This window comes from Haliotis asinina, chromosome 4 (genome assembly GCF_037392515.1).
Source record: "Haliotis asinina isolate JCU_RB_2024 chromosome 4, JCU_Hal_asi_v2, whole genome shotgun sequence".
Lineage (NCBI taxonomy): Eukaryota > Metazoa > Mollusca > Gastropoda > Lepetellida > Haliotidae > Haliotis > Haliotis asinina.
This window is the reverse complement of record NC_090283.1, coordinates 40,460,025-40,480,355: the sequence shown is the minus strand read 5'-3', so window position 1 is coordinate 40,480,355 and position 20,331 is coordinate 40,460,025. Positions and strand designations below refer to the sequence as shown.

Below are 20,331 nucleotides of genomic sequence, written 5' to 3'. Positions count from 1 at the left end.
GAGTCACACCTTGAATATATTTGCAGTACCGGAGGGTCATGTATGGCAGGTCTTATTACGCGGATAAATTGGTCCAGCGTGGCCATTTTAAGACACGCCGCGACGTAAGTGGCAGGACATTCTGTCTCGAAGGCAGATTAAAGAACGCATGAGGTTTCGTCTTTATCTTTGGCAACTCCTGTGGCACTTCCATTTAAACAAGTCGATAAATGAATAGCAACGTGACAACATCGCCCACGGGGCTTATTTCTGAATTGTGTAATGCGAACTTCTGACCATATATTGACCATAAACACCGATATCTCGCATGCGTATGAAAGGTAGTTTTTTCTGATTCAGGTGGTTTATATGAATTGCGAGATTGGTTGTGGACTTGCACAAGCCTTAAGTTAAAAAATAATAGTCTAAGTGATATAGTCTAAGTTTATAAATCTAATAAAAAATAGATTGGGGTGACAGACTGGGTCCTTATCTACACTTGTCACTTCGAAGGATAGAATATAATGTGTTCAAGAATCAAAGAAGTTGTCATCCATATATACTTGTTCTCTCTGACTTTTAACTTCTAAACATGTCACGCAAACAGGTTGCTATACATCCGTGTGCTCCCCATTCAGTGGAGCCTTGGAGCCATGCTACAATTGCTGCAGCTGTTTTATAATGATGGTGTTCGATGGGCGGAAGGACGTTCACGTTCACTGGTTGCTTGTTGTACGCCGCACTGGGCAATATTCCCGCTGTATGACGACAGTCTGTAAATAATCGATTCTGGACCAGCTAATCAAGTGTTCAACAGCATGACCATTGATCTACGCAAATGGAATACGATGACATGTCCGTCAACCAACTCCGCCAACTGTCTGAATTCATGATTGTGATAGCGACGACTGAGGATCGCTTGGGTACGATGTCTGATGTGACTACCTACGCGGAATCGCCACGCGATTGCCTGAATTAGCTACTGTCTTATCGGTAGAGATGGATATTGCAGAAAATGTTCCTGCTGCGGTGTATTGTGATACGAAAGCATGTGATTATTGCGATGTGTATTACAAAGTATTGCAAGAATTGTTTGGCTAAATAATCTTTATATTCGAGTTAATGCTTGATGTGTAAATCAAAATCACAACAAAATCACTATGCTTGATGAACATTAATGAAAATTTTACATTATGACAGAACTATGATATTTGGCACAAATGAAACACGTTAGTTAACTCCACCCTTTAAAAAATGTCTCGCGATATTAGACAAACTTCAATTCACCTGGTCGGAACATGTCAAAGATCACTGATCATTAATGAGTAAATATTTCAAACATTCAGATCGAAAATATTGCGAAACACAACTTCAACCCGAACTTAATTTGACTTCCGGTGTGAAAACTGAAAATGTCTGAAGATTTCCGAGTGTGACAAACTCTTTCGAATGCATGTCTGCATACCGGTTTTCGATCAGCTTATCGCAATACGTAGCAATTTCATGTCTGAACCGGTAAATAATGGTACGCCGGTTCTTTTGCGCTGCCTTGCTTGTCGGGCAAGATAACAGCAGAGATTGGCGACCGAGACAAATATGAACGTGACACAGTTATGACCCGACTGCTTTTCACGTACCACCAATTCAGAAATAACATAACGTCTGTCACTGTGGAAATCCAATCTACATTTCATTGCATACGGTGACGTGTCAAAGGTATCTGTCTCACAGTCCGAGAAACAAATTATTTTCCTTACTAGACCTCCCTGCATTGTCAAAGTCATAAATGCAGGAAATATTTATTTCATTGGATCTCCCTTTGTTACTATCAAAATTATTTATATTCAGAAACTACGCGCGCATTGGTCTATGTGTTCTTGCTATCGGCATGGGCATGTGTGATTGCCGTGCAGTGTAACCTGCTCACCTGTCGAAAGGCATAAAGGGCAAGGAATGTTTATGGAGAGTATGGTACGTGTTTTTCCAGGTAAATAGAGGCCCTCTTCCCCCCGGCGTCCGGATACCGTGGCCCCCCACCCCCGCACACAAGGATGTTTTTGTGCGCTTGTTTGTTTACCCGTGTATCCCCCAACAGCGGTACGTGACGTCGGGCGAGACAGAACGCCGTTGAATGATGTCACGGTGAACTTTGCAGAGCTCTAAAAAGTAGGACGACTTGTTTATTTTGGGTGCGGTGTTTATTCAAGCGCCAGTTGTGACATAAATACCGTCGGCTGGGAGAGAAGTCAGGTGTGGAAAAGGATTGAGAAAACGGGCGTAACAGCTTTCAGAAGAGGCGTCCCTCGTCACGTGAAATGGGCAGCGAATATTTTTATAGCAATGAAAGATACGCAGCTAATATCATGTATATAAAAAACACAGCTTGACCCCCCCCTATACACACACACACTCTCTCTCATCTCTCTCCCTCCCTCCCTCTCTCTGTCTCTCTCTCTCCCTCCCTCCCTCTCTCTCTCTCTCTCTCCATGGGTAGCTAACCACAGGGTTAGGCAGAGACAGATTTTTAAAAGTCTCGCTCGTCGTAGTACATACGACAGGTGAACGGGTTACGCGTTTTAGATACATCTGTTTTGCTGGTTGTTTAACGCCAAGCTCAGCCCTGTAGATAGTTTCGCTCAATATAATATTTTAAGACTAGTTCACTGCGTCCCGAAAGCCGGTTACAGATACTGGCGTATTCATATCTCGAGTTCTACTGAACATTTTGCAGGAAGGAAGAAAAGTCACACCCTGAAAGCTTCGGTTACAACTTTAGAATAAGCTCGAGTTCATTCAATGTAAACCAGACTTTCAAATTTAGCAAGAATGCATAAACCGCTCGAGGCCAAATTGAAATCTGAGAATGTCAAGAGACGCGAATAATACAATCAAGGCTGCAGCAGGGAGGCTTTGGGATTCATAAAAATGCAGAGTACAAACAGCCGTGGCTGTAATGATCTCCTGATTTTCACAGAATCTGTCTAAACTCTGCTCATCCCCTCACACCCCGCTTCCTAATCCCACCCCACCACTTTTGTAGCCCCTCCTCTCCCCCTTCCCCTCCCCCAATAAACGCGTTAGTCAGCAAGACCGGAAATCAAGGCTTGAGGCAGCTTGCTCGCCAGCCGTGACCCTTCGCCCGACGTTGTCATAGCAACCGTCCTGACGCACGCATGCGGCGATTACCTAAGTTTAGATTACGTAAATTAGTATGTTTTCCGAGGAAGGCCTGTCTTATAAATCGGTCATCCCACTTAATGCCATAGCGAATAAATGCACGTTCCATTCCCTTGCCAAAAGCCGGAGGGATAAAATACTATTGAACGATGTACCGTACACTTTCTAAAATGCGACGCTTGGGTTTGCCTTCAAATGTGTCGTGCCTGCAGTAGCATGTTTAATTCGATGTGGTGATGAGAGCTTCAAGGTGATATATCTTGATGGTTTTATAATCATACCCAATTTGCTGAACATCGTGCGTTCAAATTAGAACATGGTTGTGTTTTTTAAGTTAACTATTATGAACTGAACATCTGCTTCCGTAAAAGCATATTTGAAAGATGTGACATGTTTTTGGTGTTATGATTCATTAATATCTGCACTTCATTAGCACATTTGTTGATGATCGAGGATGGCGTCAATGTAATGCTCTGAATCCACCCAACTGAAGTCCCTAGTATGAGATATCTGTATTTAAACATCACATACTGTCCGGGCCCGTGAAGATCAGATTAAAACTGGTGTTCCTTAACCAATGCTTATCGTATGAGACAACTGAAAGCATCGGGTGATCTGGTTCGTTGCCTTCTACAGTCTATGTGTCCCATTTGCGTAGATCGATACTCATGCTGTTGAAGACTGGATAGGCAGGTCCAGACTATTTATTTACAGATTGCTGCCATTTAGCTGGGATATTGTTGCGCGTGGGACTAACCAAACAACACACTATTTCTTAAGTGGTTCTCTGCTGTTTTGTTAAAATTATCTCCCCTTGTTTCAGGACGTGGCCTTGTACTGCATACGTACTCACACAGTCAAGGTTAACGCGCGAGACAACGCGGGATACACCGCACTGCACGAGAGTTGCGTGAAAGGCAACATCAACGTCGCACGTCACCTTATAGAACACGGCGCCGACGTCAACTGCTGTTCTCAGGATGGTATCAGGTGAGGGACGTCATCACACACTGGACGAGCATTCCCAATTATGCATATACGCCCATGCCATTCAAAGTAATATGCACGTTAGAACTCCGGATTATTGTGTTGCAAACCAAGGGCCCCGTTTCACAAAACCTAAGATCTCGTAACCCTTTTCGTGCATGCGTACCTCCCATACTCTGACAGGAGGTACAAACGCTAAGAGAAATCTTACGAGATCTTAGGCTTTCGAGAGCTTTCTGAAACGGGACTAGTTATTTTTAAATATGCGATTCTGCACGTCCTCATATACATGTACAGTTATATCGACATTCATACCGTCTTTATTTCCTCCGAACATTTAACCCGTGAAGATCTGGGTTAGAACTGATCCTCAGTAACCCATGCTTGTCGTAAGAGACAGCTAACGGGATCGGGTTGTCAGACTCACTAACTTGACTGACTCTTGTCATCTTGTCATTGTATCCCAACTGCGTAGATCAATGCTTATGCTGTTGATCACGGGATCGGCTAGTTCTGACTTGATTATCTACAAACTAATACCGTAAGCTGGAATATTGCTGAGTGCGGCATTAAACAACAAACCAACCAACCGCTCCTGGAGATTTATTCCTCAAGGTTCCGCACAGCGATTTCGTTCTTATTGAGACGACGAAGGATGCATGGTGATGCGTAATTCTCATTGACCCATGGCAGATCTTGCGATGAGTCACCTTTGAGGGCGGGCGCATTTATGTTACAGTTACGAAATGTTTGTATCATTACACACAAAATTGTTCCGACATGTGATATTCGCTATCTAGGCAGACTGTGGAATGCGTACTGATTTTCCAATGAATAAATTCCTTGTCTTATGATTCATGTATCACAATGTGGTAATACATACTCTTTTGTTTCTGAATAATCTTATTATACTCACATACCGATTCTTGTTGAGATATGTGATTACCCGAGGTTAAACATTGACAAGCCTCCTGACCCTCAACCTCTTTATCGAAACAGGCGCGGTGGGGTAGCCTTGTGGTTAAGGCCATTCGCATCTTCCCGCCGAAAGACTCGTGTTCGATTCCCCATGTGAAACCCATTTCTGGTGCCCCTAGCCGTATGACATCGTATTGCTGGACTATTGCTAAAAGCGCCGTAAAACTTAACTCAGACACTCACTTTATAGCCACTGTTTCGTATCGGCGTGGAGTGAGTGAGTGAGTTTTAGTTTTACGCCGCGTTTAGCAATATTCCAGCGATATCACGGCGGGGGACACCAGAAAATGGGCCTCACACATTGTGCCCCTGTGGGGAATTGAACCCGGGTGTTCGGCGTGACGAGCGAACGCTTTAACCACTAGGCTACCCCATCGCACCGTACATGATAGTCTTCACACAAGACCGCCCACCGTGGTACGTTCTACACTCGCTGACCCTTGTTAGTCGACATGGCTCGGGATAACCAGGGTCATCACGTACATTGCCTCAAAACAACCAGGTCATTTTTAAGAGGAAGAAAATCTTTAACGTAAATATTTTACGACTTTCATCTATTCACACTGCACATATGAAATACGTGTGGAGGAAATCGACCCTGAATCTAAACATGCCTCATCTTGTTCACACCAATCAATTAACGTTTTCAAAATACGCTTGAAAGCGTTTGGTCTGGAAATTGATTTTTTTAAACCGAAAGCAAAATATTCGTGGATGATGAATGTGCACATTCTTTGGAGAAGGCTCTACCGCCTCCGTTCGCGTTTGATGTAGAGATAAGCAATAGCAGGCGGAATGTGCATGGAGTGTTTTTCGCCGACCTGGCAGCTTGATTCATTGAAAGTTGACACGGCTGTAGTAGAACATGAAGTGGAACATTCACTTCTAAGGCGTGATCGCTGTCCGTTGGTTAGTTCTATGATCGAGTCTGGAATGGAGCCTCGACCACACAATCCAGTGGTCAACAGCATGAACATCTATTTACGCCTTTGGCATGCGATGAGATGTGCCAGCCAAGCCTGACCATCCGATCCCTTTTGTCGACTATCACGACAAGGATGTTTACTGAACACCGATTTTAACCCGGATCTTCTCCGACTTGTTGGCGTTGTATCTGTCCATTTATATTTTACCATTGCAGCGTGGGTTTGTTTCGCCTACGTCAAGTTTCAGTGTTTTGAACAATGGGAGGTGAATGATTTCAACATCAGCGGTCGTAGATAAATAAGGCTTTAAGATACGATCGGTGGTGTGACGGTCCTTTTTGTGTAACCACGTATACAGCTGCACGGGTTTAGGTGAATATTGTATAGACTGTTTGCTGTGGGTTTGTTCCGCATCTTGTCATACCGGTTTTGGGCAGTGCTGTAGTTGTGTCTTTTTGCGTCGTGTTTGATTCACACAGCAATGCTTCACGCGAGAAGGCAGTTTTAATGTATGATCTGTTGGTTCCGACTGGTGCACACGGCAATAGGGTGGGAATACATAATACGGCGCGAAGTAATATTCACTCCTGCTGGGGTGACTGAGTTAGTGGGGTTTATGTCAACCATTGGTTTTCTGATTCTGACGTTATTCGTTGCGCCGACGACGTGGATTTTGTTCCATTCGTGAAACCCACTGCCGAAACACCTACCAAGTCTTACCAAGTTAGGCCTCTTTTCCAAAAGTGACCTCATCGAACTATGAAAGACATCGTGTGCCGCTATCGTAATATAGATAACTATACGAAATCTTTCAAATCAGAAATGTGTGAGATATAGACTGAGGGGCAAAAATATCGGTTCACATGACAGCACGGGTGTGCCTTTATGATTTTCCAGGTTTCTTCAGAAGCTGTGAGATACACAAGCATTTGAAGACCCTTGGAAACAAACTGGAACACTACTACTGTCATGTGATTGGTGTCCATGAAACGTAGGAAAACAATACTGCTGAACACGTTTACTGTATAGGATAAATGAGTATAGTGTCACGCCACTTTTTTGCAGACCCGTGAAGGTCCCGGGGTAGAATATGCCTTCAGCAACCTATGCTTGCCATAAAAGGCGACTATGCTTGTCGTAAGAGGCGACTAACGGGATCGGGTGGTCAGACTAGCTGACTTGGTTGACACATGTCATCGGTTCCCCATTGCGCAGATCGATGCTCATGTTGTTGATCACTGGATTGTCTGGTCCAGACTCGATTATTTACAGACCGTCGCCATATAGCTGGAATATTGCTAAGTGCGACGTAAAACTAAACTCACTCACTCACTCACTCACTTTTTTGCAATATTCCAGCAAATACTCTTCACGCATTGTATCCAAGTGGGGAATCGAAACCGGTTCTTGGTTCTAACGGGCGAACGCTGTAACCATATCACTACCCCACCGCCCAGTTTGGTGAATGAGAGATAAAAAGTTAAATATTTTTTCCCGCAGTGATGAGATAAACATGATATTTGCAAGAAAGTACCGCGATCGTCGCTAACCTTCCACATTTTATCATCTCAAACATCCCCTGCAGCGAGATACTGCACGTGTCTCCCAGCACGGCGTTGATCGATTCACGCAGACAAAAACACTCTCCCGATGTAATAGAAAACGAAAACAAAGTTTCAAGTTTCAGATCCGTTTATTTTTTTATTTTGAATTTTTTATTTATTTATTTTTTTGTGACAGTGCAACTGCCATTTGGAGCATGCTGCGCGTAAACATACCCTCTGAAATGTGATACAATCTATACCGTATAGAATAACAGTACTCACTTTGTTGTTCACATAATATGCCTCGATCGACGAGGCCAGCGTAAACGTCATTGATGTTAAAGGTCAAAATCCTATGATTATTGTTCGTTATGCATGACAAACGGAGGCGGTTGATGACTATGTGATTCGCCGAGAATAGACCTAGTACTCAAATGCGCGATATTCCATCTAGCGTAATTTAAATGAATTATTAATAAATTTGAATCCCAGTACAAAATTGACGTAACGAAACAAAATTTAGCTTCTAAAAATAATAGGCTTCAAGTTGGATCGATATTTGTAATCGGGATTTGTGTTATTGAAAGTGATATCTTTACCGCTTGATGTCGCTCCGATTAACCAAACTTGTGCTCAATGCATTCAGGGAACAGATACAGTGATTAATGATGTCCTCTGTCGGGTGATGTGTTTAATCTAATCAAATTTTCTCTCAGTATTCTTTTTTGTTTAAAGTATTACCTCTTAAAACGGCTTTATATCGTTTTTCAAATTTTCTTCAAATTGTTTCCTCGTTCGATTATAACCGGACGTGCACAATGTGTTCATCGTGTTGTTGTGCTGAACACGAACCAACTATCACATCTTGTATTTTCAAACCGAGCCAGCCGGTTTGTGTACGTAATTATAAGCAGATGCAACGAGCCCGCATTTAGGAAATAACTTACAACATTCTCGCCAAATATTCCATTTGACAACACGCAATCTAAGAGGCACACACACACACAACATGTCGACGGTATGCTAGCAAAAATGCAAAAATGCTTGCCGGTAATTCTATTCCAGGTTTCACGATCGTACTCCCATCAACTAGCCAGCACTATGGTCTGTTTTATAATTTGATTGTTTGGCAAACTTCCATGTCGGCTCAGGGTTGCATTCCTGGGACATTCCATGGTCATCACGGTAAACTGTACGCTTAATTAAAATTGGGTCTGGACAGTTTAATGTTTACCGAAACCACGCCTCAATAATTTCACTGTCTGTGGCCTCTACAAAGAACTTTGTGGAGCAGGTGTGTCCCAGATTCGCTATAATCGTTTGGTTCGAATCCTGTTAGGTTTGTCAATACCAAACCCGGTTTCATGACTTAATCGAAATGGTAAGCCCCTGGGACCGGAGGAATTACTTCAAATCTCCCCAAATCCCGCTCCCTACTTCCAAACACACACACACACACACACACACACACACACACACACACACACACACACACACACACACACAATCTATCGCTTAGTCTCAGAATATATTTTATTTTGATAGTATCACATAGACCCATTATGTGAGATGAGGAAATATAGACTTGCTTCATTTTGAGTTTTAACATTGCAGGGAGGGCTAGGCATGCAGTAGGGAAAGTAGTGTGGTTCAGGTAACACATATACTGAGCTGACAGTTATAAACCGACGTTACACTATTGTAATGCCATACTGACACATCATCTACAGCTATAGTAATTTCTTATCTAAGTTTAAATCTCTTTTAAATGCAATATAGTGGCTCATATTCTGTATTGACCGGGTGCAGTACTCAGTTTTATGCCAATTATTTTATAATGTACAACTTGTCTTCTGTAATAGGGGATTGTGATTCACAGCGGCTTTGAAAATCAAATAACGCAATGGAGTTTAGTTGTTTTGTTTTACTTCACACCGACAACAAGTTATTAAAACAGGATATTCTATCACGTTTCTTTTGTAACACAACCGTAGTCATGTGGTCGTTTTATTCCTATTGTCAATATAGGATAGAGTAGAGCGATTCAAAGAAATACCATCTTCTCTATCGGAACGACCGATGATGTTATAAATATTTCATCTGGTACAAGAAAACAAAGCAATTCCCCAACAACGAACAATGTCGGGTTCGTTAATGCCATTTATCAATCATTCATTAAGAAGCAGTGTGATGTCTTTTTATGTCCCATAAATATAACCCAAGGTTATATTACCTTCTCGTTCTAACTCGTGTGTGAACGTGAGTATTGAAGTGTGACGTCAGCTCGATTGTGGCCTACTGACCTAGATGTCTGCCGACACAAAGCTCACAACACATGCCAGAGTGTGGAAGTCATGCACGCCGCCCCTGCCTGTTATTATCATAAATCAGCGCTAACCTGTCATTCGGAGTGAAATTGATTTGGTCACGTGATTACTCTGACAGCTGACCTTTCCGCGTGTAATTGATGACGGACTCCCTTGGTGGTGTTCTCAATTCTTCACCGCACTCGATCTGGTTAAACTGATTATGTCGTTTCTGACCGAATATTTTATAATCTAATACCGGTCTTTTCAAACGCCAGTAAGAATTAGCAGTTATTGGATATCAATAACTAACATGAACGTCAGATGATATTGTTTCTAAATTGTTTTAATTCAACGCCTTCGACGTGTATCGCGGTTTGGGCATTATCTGGATCAGTTGCGCCGACAGTTGAATTCGTCGTTGTTATAATCAACAAAATACATGTCCTGTATGCCACAACGACGTTTAGAAAGTGACGAAAATAATGGCACTGCTAACTCGAATGTGACTCTAGATTGTATCAACTGTCAGCCTATTCGAAATTCGGGTAATTGATTCCTTTCGTGCACCGCAATACCCAAAGGTCAAATTGGGAAGTTCCGCGTCAGGATTACTTCGTGATCATTTAACTCTCTTCGGGTGTTTTCAACTCTCTTCGGCTTCCACCTTTACCGTTGTAAGGCCGTAAGTGGGAATGAGTCTGGAAGGGACACTGACCGAATTAAATGAAACACCACTGAACACTTTGCTCATAGCAAAACACGTGAACGGCTTTAGAAAGTAGCCATTTCGTGGTCAATAGAAGGGCATAGTGGTGCTGATATCGAGAAACGTGTACGTAATGGCCAATTTTGTGGTTAAAATTGTCCTCTGTGAGCCACGTGCTAATGGGTTATCATCTAAATGGTTTCACACCATTGCTGCCTGAGATGAGATTAGTGGAGTGTATTTTGACATCCGAAGCTCCAGTCCTTCATACTTACCCGTTATCCTTCCTTCCTAACACCCATGAAGATCACGGTTAGAGCTGATCTTCAGCAACCCATGCTTGCCGTAAGAGGCGTGGAATAACGGGACTGAGTAGTCAGGTTCACTGACTTGTGTTTCTTAGCTTCACTGACGTTCTGTTTGTATTGCTATCTTATTTGCATATTTATAATTTTATATTTATATTATATATTATATATAGTATTTATAATTATCACAGGAGCTGTGGCCTTATTTCTAGATCTACTACGAACAGAAATGCTCTTTAGAGTTGTACGAAATAAAACGCTATTCCTCAACAAAGTATGGTAATCTGGTTGATCTCGCTCACACATTTGGGTCTACGCTGCAAATTTAATGAGAATATAGCATTTCATTTATTTCTGTAATACTGATAGTGCCAGCTGAAACGGAACATATGTATCTGCATTTCATTTGGAATCCATTAGGCTTATATTTCACACACTTATCAACCCCGTTCCCAGCAGACAATCTGAAAGGTGAAATGTCTGTGTAAATGATTCGTGTTGTACATAACTTGGCTGGAATTCTTTCGAAGTTTCAAACACCATCAAAGGTTGATTGGTTAGGAGATTGGTTAGGAGATTGGTTAGGAGATTGGCCTAAGTAAACTTAGTCTCATTGTATTTCGTGACACTCCATCACTGAATCTCAGTAGTGGAGTGTAACGAAAAGTACTGAGGATAAGTTTACTGAGACTGGCGAGGAGATATTCGGACTATTTTGTCATTTGGATGATCAATTTACACTGCAGAACCCATTCGTATTCTAAGATCAAATTCATCATATTCATCGCAATAACTATGATCCCGAGCAGATACGGGTTAGAAATGGTTTTCAGTAACCACTGCTTGTCGTAAGGTGCGGGGTCGGGCGGTCAGGTTGGCTGACTTTGTTGACACATGTCATCTCATCCCAGCTCTGTGGATCAATGCTCATGCTGTTGACCACTGGATTTGACTGGTCTCGTCGGTATTATTTATAGACAGCCGCCATATAGCTGGAATATTGTTGTGTGATGCAAGAACGAAACAAAACCAGTGATTATGGACACTATGTGATAATAAAATACTACCGCAGTTGCATACTCCAAAACCCAAGTCAGCTTGACCTTTTTCAGCTGTGCTCACTTACATCCGTTTCCGAAGCAGCGCAACTCGATCTTCGTCAGTGTATGGTATTTTTGTAAACTGATTTTAAGTGCTTTGAACTTTAAAGGGCCACTGGAAATTATATATAAATAATGTAGGTAGTGTCTGACGTTATTCTCATGGTGATCACATCAATGCGAAACCGGCCAGAATTGCAAAATTATGTCTGTGCTAAGGGGCTTCAGACATGTTTTTTTGTGTGTGTGTGTGTGTGTGTGTAGGAGAGTGGATGGGTGGGTATGTGGGTGCGGGTGTGGGTGTTCGCGCGCGATCGCTCGTGCACGTGCCTGTCGAGACTGACCTATTCAATTACTTATTGAAACTATACTCACTCACTCAACTAAATAAAACTACATGTATGAGTCATATCCATCGTGGTCATGGCAGCTGTGTTGTTTATTTTGACCCTGAATCCGTACCAAATACACAAACTATTTCGTCTTCAGACTGTTCTTCTACACTACTTGAGAATGTACTTTTAGTACAGTGAGAGCAGATTTATCTTTGTCCTAGGACATATTTGAAGGTCGTGTTTTGTGTACACAAAGGGTGGTTTACGTCAGGAAACTCCACAATCACCTGATTGTGGTTGTATAACACTTACGTATTCAGATGATACTGATACTATAGTTTGTATCTCCGAGGGCGGTGGGCACTCCAGTGGTCAAAGTTTTCACTCGTTGCGCCGAAGACCCGGGTTCGATTCCGTACATGGGTACGATGTGAGAAGCCCATTTCTGGTGTCCCCGCCATGATATTACTGGAATATTGCTAAAAGCGGTGTATCTTCGAAGAGATCAGTCAATCAATATGTAGCTTTGCTCTAAAGCTGTACTGAATGCCGAGTCCATTGTTGTATACATGTAGTAATTCTATTCTTCGAAGAGGCAAATCCAAATACCAAGTCTGTTATTTATCATTCTTCGAGAAATAATCATTTAAACTATTATGTTTTTACCTCAGAGATTTGTGCAGGCTTAATCAGTATGGTACACCGAAATGTATTTTCACGATACTATCTTGAGAGTTTTTTTGCATTGCTTTGACGTCGATTTTGAGATTCTTCGCATCACAACCTGAAAAAGAAAATGACATTAAGCATTCGCATTTCTTTTCTTCAGACCAATTCACGATGCCGTGGAGAACGACCACCTGGAGATCGTCCGTCTTCTTCTTTCCTGTGGCGCCGACCCAAGCATCGCTACATACGGCGGCAAAACCCCCATCAAGATATCTCACTCGCCCGCCATGACAACCCTGCTTAAAGGTTTGTTAACCTGTGTGCATTCTGACCTTGACGAAACGTGTGTAACCTTTGACGTTCATATGACGTCACAGGAAATTCATACGAAATCCGGTTTGCCGGTGTTTATTTTCCCCTTCAGGACGACTGCGTACCGGGTTGCACCGAAATACAACTGGCTCTTAAATATGCACGCGGACAACAGAGATAGCGTGTTGATAAAGAATGTCGTAGTTGATTGCGTGCATAGCCCTAGGCTGTTTAATATTACATTAAACACTCATTGCGGGTCCGGATAGAAAAATGAAAAATCCCCCTTTGGGTATTCTATGGGGAAACACCATGCACACTGACAACCCACTTGTAATTAAGGGTGTTAAATAATCTCAAATGGAAGGAAAAATTAAACATCAGACATGCGATCACGTTAGACGTCAACGTTAAGTTTTGAAGTCCGACTTCTGCAGCGCGTGATTTGGATCTTGTTGACAGAGATTCCATCTTTCACGGTAATGGCTGTGGGGTAGTACAGTATACAAAGCGTTTGTTCGTCACGCTAACATTCTGGGTTCGATTCGCCTCATGGGTACAATGTGTGAATCCCATTTCTGTTGTCTTCAGCCGTGATATTGCTGGAATATGGCTACTAAAGGAATGAAAACTCACTCACTTACTCACCAGCCTTGACGATAATACGACCGAGTTATAAAGAGCTTGTTTTGCGACATCGTGTCCGTTTGTCTAGCGGGTATGGGTCACTCGCCAGCTTACGGTCACCGGATAAGTGGCCAGAGACTGCCTTGTGATTAATTAGATACTGTGACCTATAGCCAAGAAGGGTGGCCAGCCGCTAATCAGCTTTGGACCTCTCGCGAGCTGGAGATGGATCTGTTTACGACATAATCAATATATTGATCGGAAACAGAATGGGTGCATTTAGGTTCAACCAAGAATCCCCGATGCGTAATGCGTCGTACCCTCTGTTGATAGAGTTGTGGTCGGATCTCAGCAGGGTATCAGCTATCTCATATTGATATTTTCCATGCACAAGTGCATTAATTAATTCCATGTCTGGACACAAATCAAATGTGAATGTATTTCGAGTATGAATATATCGATTATGTTTCGATTTCTTTAGTTTTTTTTTTGTGTTTTGTTTTTGTTTGTTTTGTTTTGTTCTGTTTTTTCTTTTGTTGTTTTTTTTGTTTGTTTGTTTTGGTTTTTTTATATATATTTCTTTTCTTTAATTCTCCATAACGTTAGCCTAGCCTCGTAGTCGTAATCGTCGAAACCCTTTTAAAATTATACAAAAATAGATCAATAAGCGAGCACAGTATGACAATCAGGGCTAGTATCCATATGAAAAACCAGTCTAAGTAAGCTTCGTCTCAGTGTATTTCGTTACACTCCACCACTGAGTCTAACAAAACCTAGTAGAAGGTCGCGTCAGGTAACCTTTGAGCTACCAATGACGATCCAATCAAATGCGAGACGGTTAAACAGATTTAACCAGACAACGGCTACTATTTAGGGATCGGAGGGACTTTCAAAACAAAAATCAACATCTAACACAGTTATTTGACCTACAGTATATACGCTTTGGGGTTTCTGTTGACATGGTTACCATTTGCTAATATTTCCGCAAATTAACATTCTTGAATATTGTCATAACACTATTTTCAGCGAGTGTTTACTCACCGTTGTCATGGCAGCACGTACGCTGTGTGCATCACCCGGAAGCGATCGTACGCTAAATAGCATTCGGAATCGTTCGAGTACGAACCTTTTCGAAATAAAAAGTTCATAAGGGATGTGCGAATGTGCACTTACGCGATTTGGTAAGCTGTGTTCTGATTGGTCAATCTCAAAGGTTATCTGACGCGACCTCCCATAAGGTTTAGTAAGACTCAGTGGTGGAGTGTAACGAAAAGTACTGAGAATAAGTTTACTCAGACTGTATGAAAAACATGTTGAAACGAACATTCAAGCGACAAAACCCTTTTCAAACATACGACGGATATCAGACAATGGCCTCTCGTATTAGTTAGACCACAGATATGAGTAACAGATGTTAAATGATGTTCCAATTTCAGCTGAAACATTGAAAACAGATCTGGTTACCAAACTCGAACTTTCTTCATTGAACCTCTAAATTTGTGATCTCTGATACCTATTACTGACCCCATATTCTGAAAAGACCCCCGCTTATTAAGAACATGTGATAGTACATTCCATGGCCCTTGGCCCCCTTTCAGAACGCTGACGTAGCGCTACGACTGTCGTACGACTGTCGCCTGGCCTAGAGTTTCGAAGCTGTCTTAGGGTAAGATAGTCGTAAGTTTATGTATGGCACTTTCGACTATCTTAGCGCTGAAAGAACTTGGAAAATCTAGGCCCTGTAACATAGACTTACTACAGTCGTAGCGCTACGATAGCTTCATGAAACGGGGACCTGGGCTTAGATTTTCGGAGCTCTCTTAGCGGTAAGTGAATATTATTGTATGGCAGTTACGACCACCTTAGCTCGAAGAGAGCTTCGAAAATCTAGGCGCAGGCTGATGCACACATCGCTCGTAGCGCTTTGACATTCGTAAGGCATGATATACCACAGAGTTACGATAGGTCGTAACTTTACGAACCATCATATCATACATCATCATCGCTTAGCAGGATGATAAGCATTTATTTTTAATTAAAGGCGTATTCTTTTTGCTATATTTAAATATCATTGCTAAGTAAATCTCTTTTTGTCACAGGATACTTTGGAGACATCAATGGATTTGACTCTGAGAACGAAGAAACGCCATGGGAATTTGCCGGAACGTCCATATCGTGTGGTGAGTTGAATATTGTAAACCACGCAATCTTGCTGTTGATCTGGGACCCGCTGTTCAAGTCAGTCACATAACCGGGAACCCGTAACTCAGAGCTAACAATAACCATATCAGTGTGATCGCGTTGTGAAGCGGGACCACGTAGTTAACTCGTGTTTTTTACTTCCGTGATGAGAAGAGTGCATACTTACTGTGACGGTGAATTACATGTTTTCGTCACACGCCAGGGGTGGTGTTGTGTGACAGACTTACGGCCACGTGACTTCCTTGTTTTGTCCGGACTTGTCAACAAAACTGTACTTATATTTAAAAGAAAAAACAACATTTTTTCCTGTTGTAATATCTCCATCGCGAGCTTGTTTGCAGCAAAGATGAAAGCATTTGTTTTTTTGGGCGCAATTACTAGTAACTGAATATTTTACTTACAACGGGAACGGTCGTGTTGCTATACGAATAGACGAGATGCCCACTGACTGTTGAGACCGATTTGACATTAAGATGGGCCCGAATTTGTTATCATTTAATGAAGACAAGACATGGGTGGATTGTTCCCCTTCATATCGCCCTGGTATCTCTGCTTGCATTCCTTAAGCTTGACAGTACACCAGAACAAATGTCCCAATGTGGCGGCGGTAGGGTAGCCTAGTGGTTAAAGCATTCACTCGTCACGCTGAAGACCCGGGTTCGATTCCATTTCTGAAGTTCATTATCCGTCACTCACAGTAACAGAAATAAACACCAGATTTCAGAAGGTAAATGTGTGTCAAAGGTTACACAGTATAAAATTGTACCACTTGGGACCGTAAGATGTCAATCAGGATATATATGGTAATTGTGACGCCATGTTAATTAACGTAAGAACCAATTAGCTCAATTCGTAAAAGACGCATGCATTATTAAATTGCAAAGAAATCCAACTTCAATCCCAAAACGTTGTCGTTTGTTCACGGGAATACATATAAAAGCCACGTGAATAACAAAAGGAGTCTTTGTTGTAGAAAGACCAATCCCCAGTATTGCGCCCTGTGGGAAACTCCACGGAATGCCACGTGCTATTGTCTACTTCACATTCCACAATCATCTGCGCCACGCTCAGACGAGACGAGCAACACTTGTTGTTCGTCACTCAATTTGTGGCAACGCATGCACATAGTTTTTCGTCAGTACTGACGTGTCTGTCGCTAGTCAAATGTACGTAAATAACCCCAGACTAATTAACATTTAGGACATTACCTGTCGATCTGCCAATTACAATGATCACTGTTGTATGAGAATGTACCGACCGATTGTTTAAGGGCGGCGGCCACTTTGGTTTTTATAACCATTACGTTTTGCTTCCGTACGTGCGTCATTTTTCTGTTGTTAGTCCTAAACAAAATTGTATTATATTATTTATTTATATTGTATGTGTTGAGTAAACTAATAGTCATAAAATCTTAGTTTTGCTGTTTCTTAATAAGTTAGGGATAAGTACGTGTGAACTACCCGCGCAGTAAGCCCTTTTGACAACTCAGGCATGACGACATAGCGAGGAAATGTTATTCACGCAGCGTTTATGTGAACCCCGCCCCATAGTTGTCACAAGATGAAACATATAATTTTGACACATCATATCTCAAAGTAGCTTACCATTTCATTCTATTCGATGAAAATGGAAAACGTCTCTGAATGAAATATTCAACGGTCATTTGGACTCAATTTTCTTTTAAGAAGAAACAGACTGTGTGAAATGTTTAGCCCAGGGGCTTCCCCAAGGCCCGTTAAATTTGTGACTAAATGGCTATATGTTGTAAATAATAATATATTCTTTGAATTTGTACCTAGCTAATTTCTGTTCAACAAGACTCGTGAAGGTCCGGGGTAGAATCCTTACCATATAAATCGACTATGCTTGTCGTAAGAGGCGACTAACGGGATCGGGTGGTCAGGCTCTCTGACTTGGTTGACACATGCCCTCCTTTCCTAAATGAGAAGACGAATGTTCTCAAACATCGCGAATGATTTCTTATTGTGGCTATTCTCTGAATTGAGCGAAATAGCCACTGGTACGCAAGCTCGTGGCTAGTAAAAAAATAGACGGGCTAGTAAATGTTCATAGTCACTGTCCCGATTGACTAGTGAAGTTGTTTTCATGGATTCATTTTGTAAACATACCACTCTTTACGATACAATATACTTTTTAAGGCATGGCCTCCTAAACATTCTGATCATGTTAATAGCTTAATTATGAAACCCGTGTCTCCAAATTTCGAATAAGTGAATTATTTAATGGCCCAGTAGCTTTCAGGCATAGACTGCTTAGGAAAATATAGAAACTATTTCTCACTCTTGTTCTCTGATCTCCGTCGTTAAACAAATTATTAAAAGGCGTTTTCGCGTCTTCCGGTTTTGGTTTCTTTGTTCTGTAAGTGATATGTGGTAATGGTAGCCTGCTTCATTGTGCGACTAATTGAATGTTACTGTGGTCGTGCAATTTAAAGGTGACGCAACGCATTTCCGACGCGAACCAGTCTATGTAAAATTGATCTCGTACACATAGCAGAACTCCTTTTTTTCTCTAGCGAGGATGTCTTTTCGTCCTTCAGATTACACATGACGCGTAATTTTGATTATAAGGTAATTTAACTTGACAAAACGTCGTCCTCTTTGTTATGTTCTCTTTTAAAGCTTGTCGACGACATATTTAAATGGGTGAACGTAGCTTTAGGAACTTTGCAGACGTGTCCCGATGGAAACAACATGGCTAGTCATAGGGAACCGAACCTTACGTCTCTGAGAAAACAGTGTTTTATCCACTTGGCCACGTTACCGCCAGTCTAACAAATACGAAGTAAAGCAGTATTGATGTCCGACTGTTGGCAGTCTCAACGGACTAGGGACCATATTTGACGACAATCGTTTTAATGCGCATTTAGTTTGGTGATGTGTTGTTGTAGTTCTAACAAAACCAGTTTGATAGGAAGAAAGTGATGCCGATGTTGCTAGGCAACGGTCTCGCGTTACCAACTGCGCGCTCTTAGTAAATGCCGTGTTATGTTTATGTGTGAAACGAGGACAATTTTATACACAGGTAGGTCTTGATGACTCATGACATCTCTCTGCAGTGATAAGGTTAAACGTAGGATTTCGAAACGATACGTCATGCGTACATGAGTCAGCGAAATGAAATGGCAAAAGTTATTTTGAGTAAAGGTTTTTCACGAGATGAAATGGCTTGAACTGAACACTGTTCACAGTTACATAAAAGGCGTCAAAGGTGTGTACTCCTAACGTCCGTAATGACGTCATTCTAACGAAAATAGCGAGTAGACGATGTCCTCATGGGGACAGGGGAGTCAGTATCATGGAGTGGGTGAATGGTGTTTTCTGCCGTATTTTGAAATGTTTATAATATCAGTTCATAGAAAACCTAGCAAGTAAGTGGTGAAAGAAGGTAACGACTCACACAGTTTGAATTGCCGGCGACATCCATTTATTGTCAGTTTCGGGGACAATGCGACGTATGACCAGGCATTGTCACATTTTTTACGATTAAATTTGAGATCTTATATGAAAATAGAGATATGTTTATTTGATTTCAAGATATATTGAAGTAAATTAAAGGTGTCTCGAAAAGAAACAATTACACATATCAGGAATAGCATTCATGATATCGCGAAATTAATCAAAGATATTACCAAGCATATTAATGATATCTTGGCTATTGATGCTATCGCCTTGGCTATGATTGCCGATATCTTGATATGAGTTAAACAACAAATCAACAGAGATTATGTATTGAGAAATGACAGATATCTTTAATTGTTAGTATGTACATTGTGATTGAAATTGTTGTTTTGTATGTGACTCTTATTTAGAGATATTACGAAATATAGATATCGGTTATTCCAATTTTAATATCAGAAATGAATGATATTTTTAATTATTTACACATACACATTTACAAAAGTATAGAAGACTCATATGTTTAATGCAATTGAATCTGACTTTACCTTCATTATAAATATGGAAACGGCTTGTGATATGAACGCACATTGATATTAAAGGCGGCATAAGGCCATGCTCACTCATTCACACACTGAAGTTGTGGGTTGTGTACCTGATGTACTAGCCCAAAAAGGAAAAGAATATTAGGAACAGATACACTGGCAGACTTCGAGGCAACCGGTTCTTCTTTATCCCCTTAATGTAGGGTTG

The 20,331-nt window shown here is 41.5% G+C and overlaps 1 protein-coding gene across 4 annotated transcripts in view; it reads left to right on the top strand.

Annotated features, from left to right (window-relative positions):
• Positions 1–20,331, top strand: part of LOC137281557 (uncharacterized) — a 75,645-nt gene that overhangs the window by 49,590 nt on the left and 5,724 nt on the right. For all 4 annotated transcript variants that reach the window (XM_067812860.1, XM_067812863.1, XM_067812861.1 and 1 more), the window contains exons 8-10: positions 3,980–4,146; positions 13,179–13,324; positions 16,057–16,137. In XM_067812860.1, the coding sequence (XP_067668961.1) occupies positions 3,980–4,146; positions 13,179–13,324; positions 16,057–16,137 (394 nt within the window). The remainder of the gene's footprint in view (positions 1–3,979; positions 4,147–13,178; positions 13,325–16,056; positions 16,138–20,331) is intronic.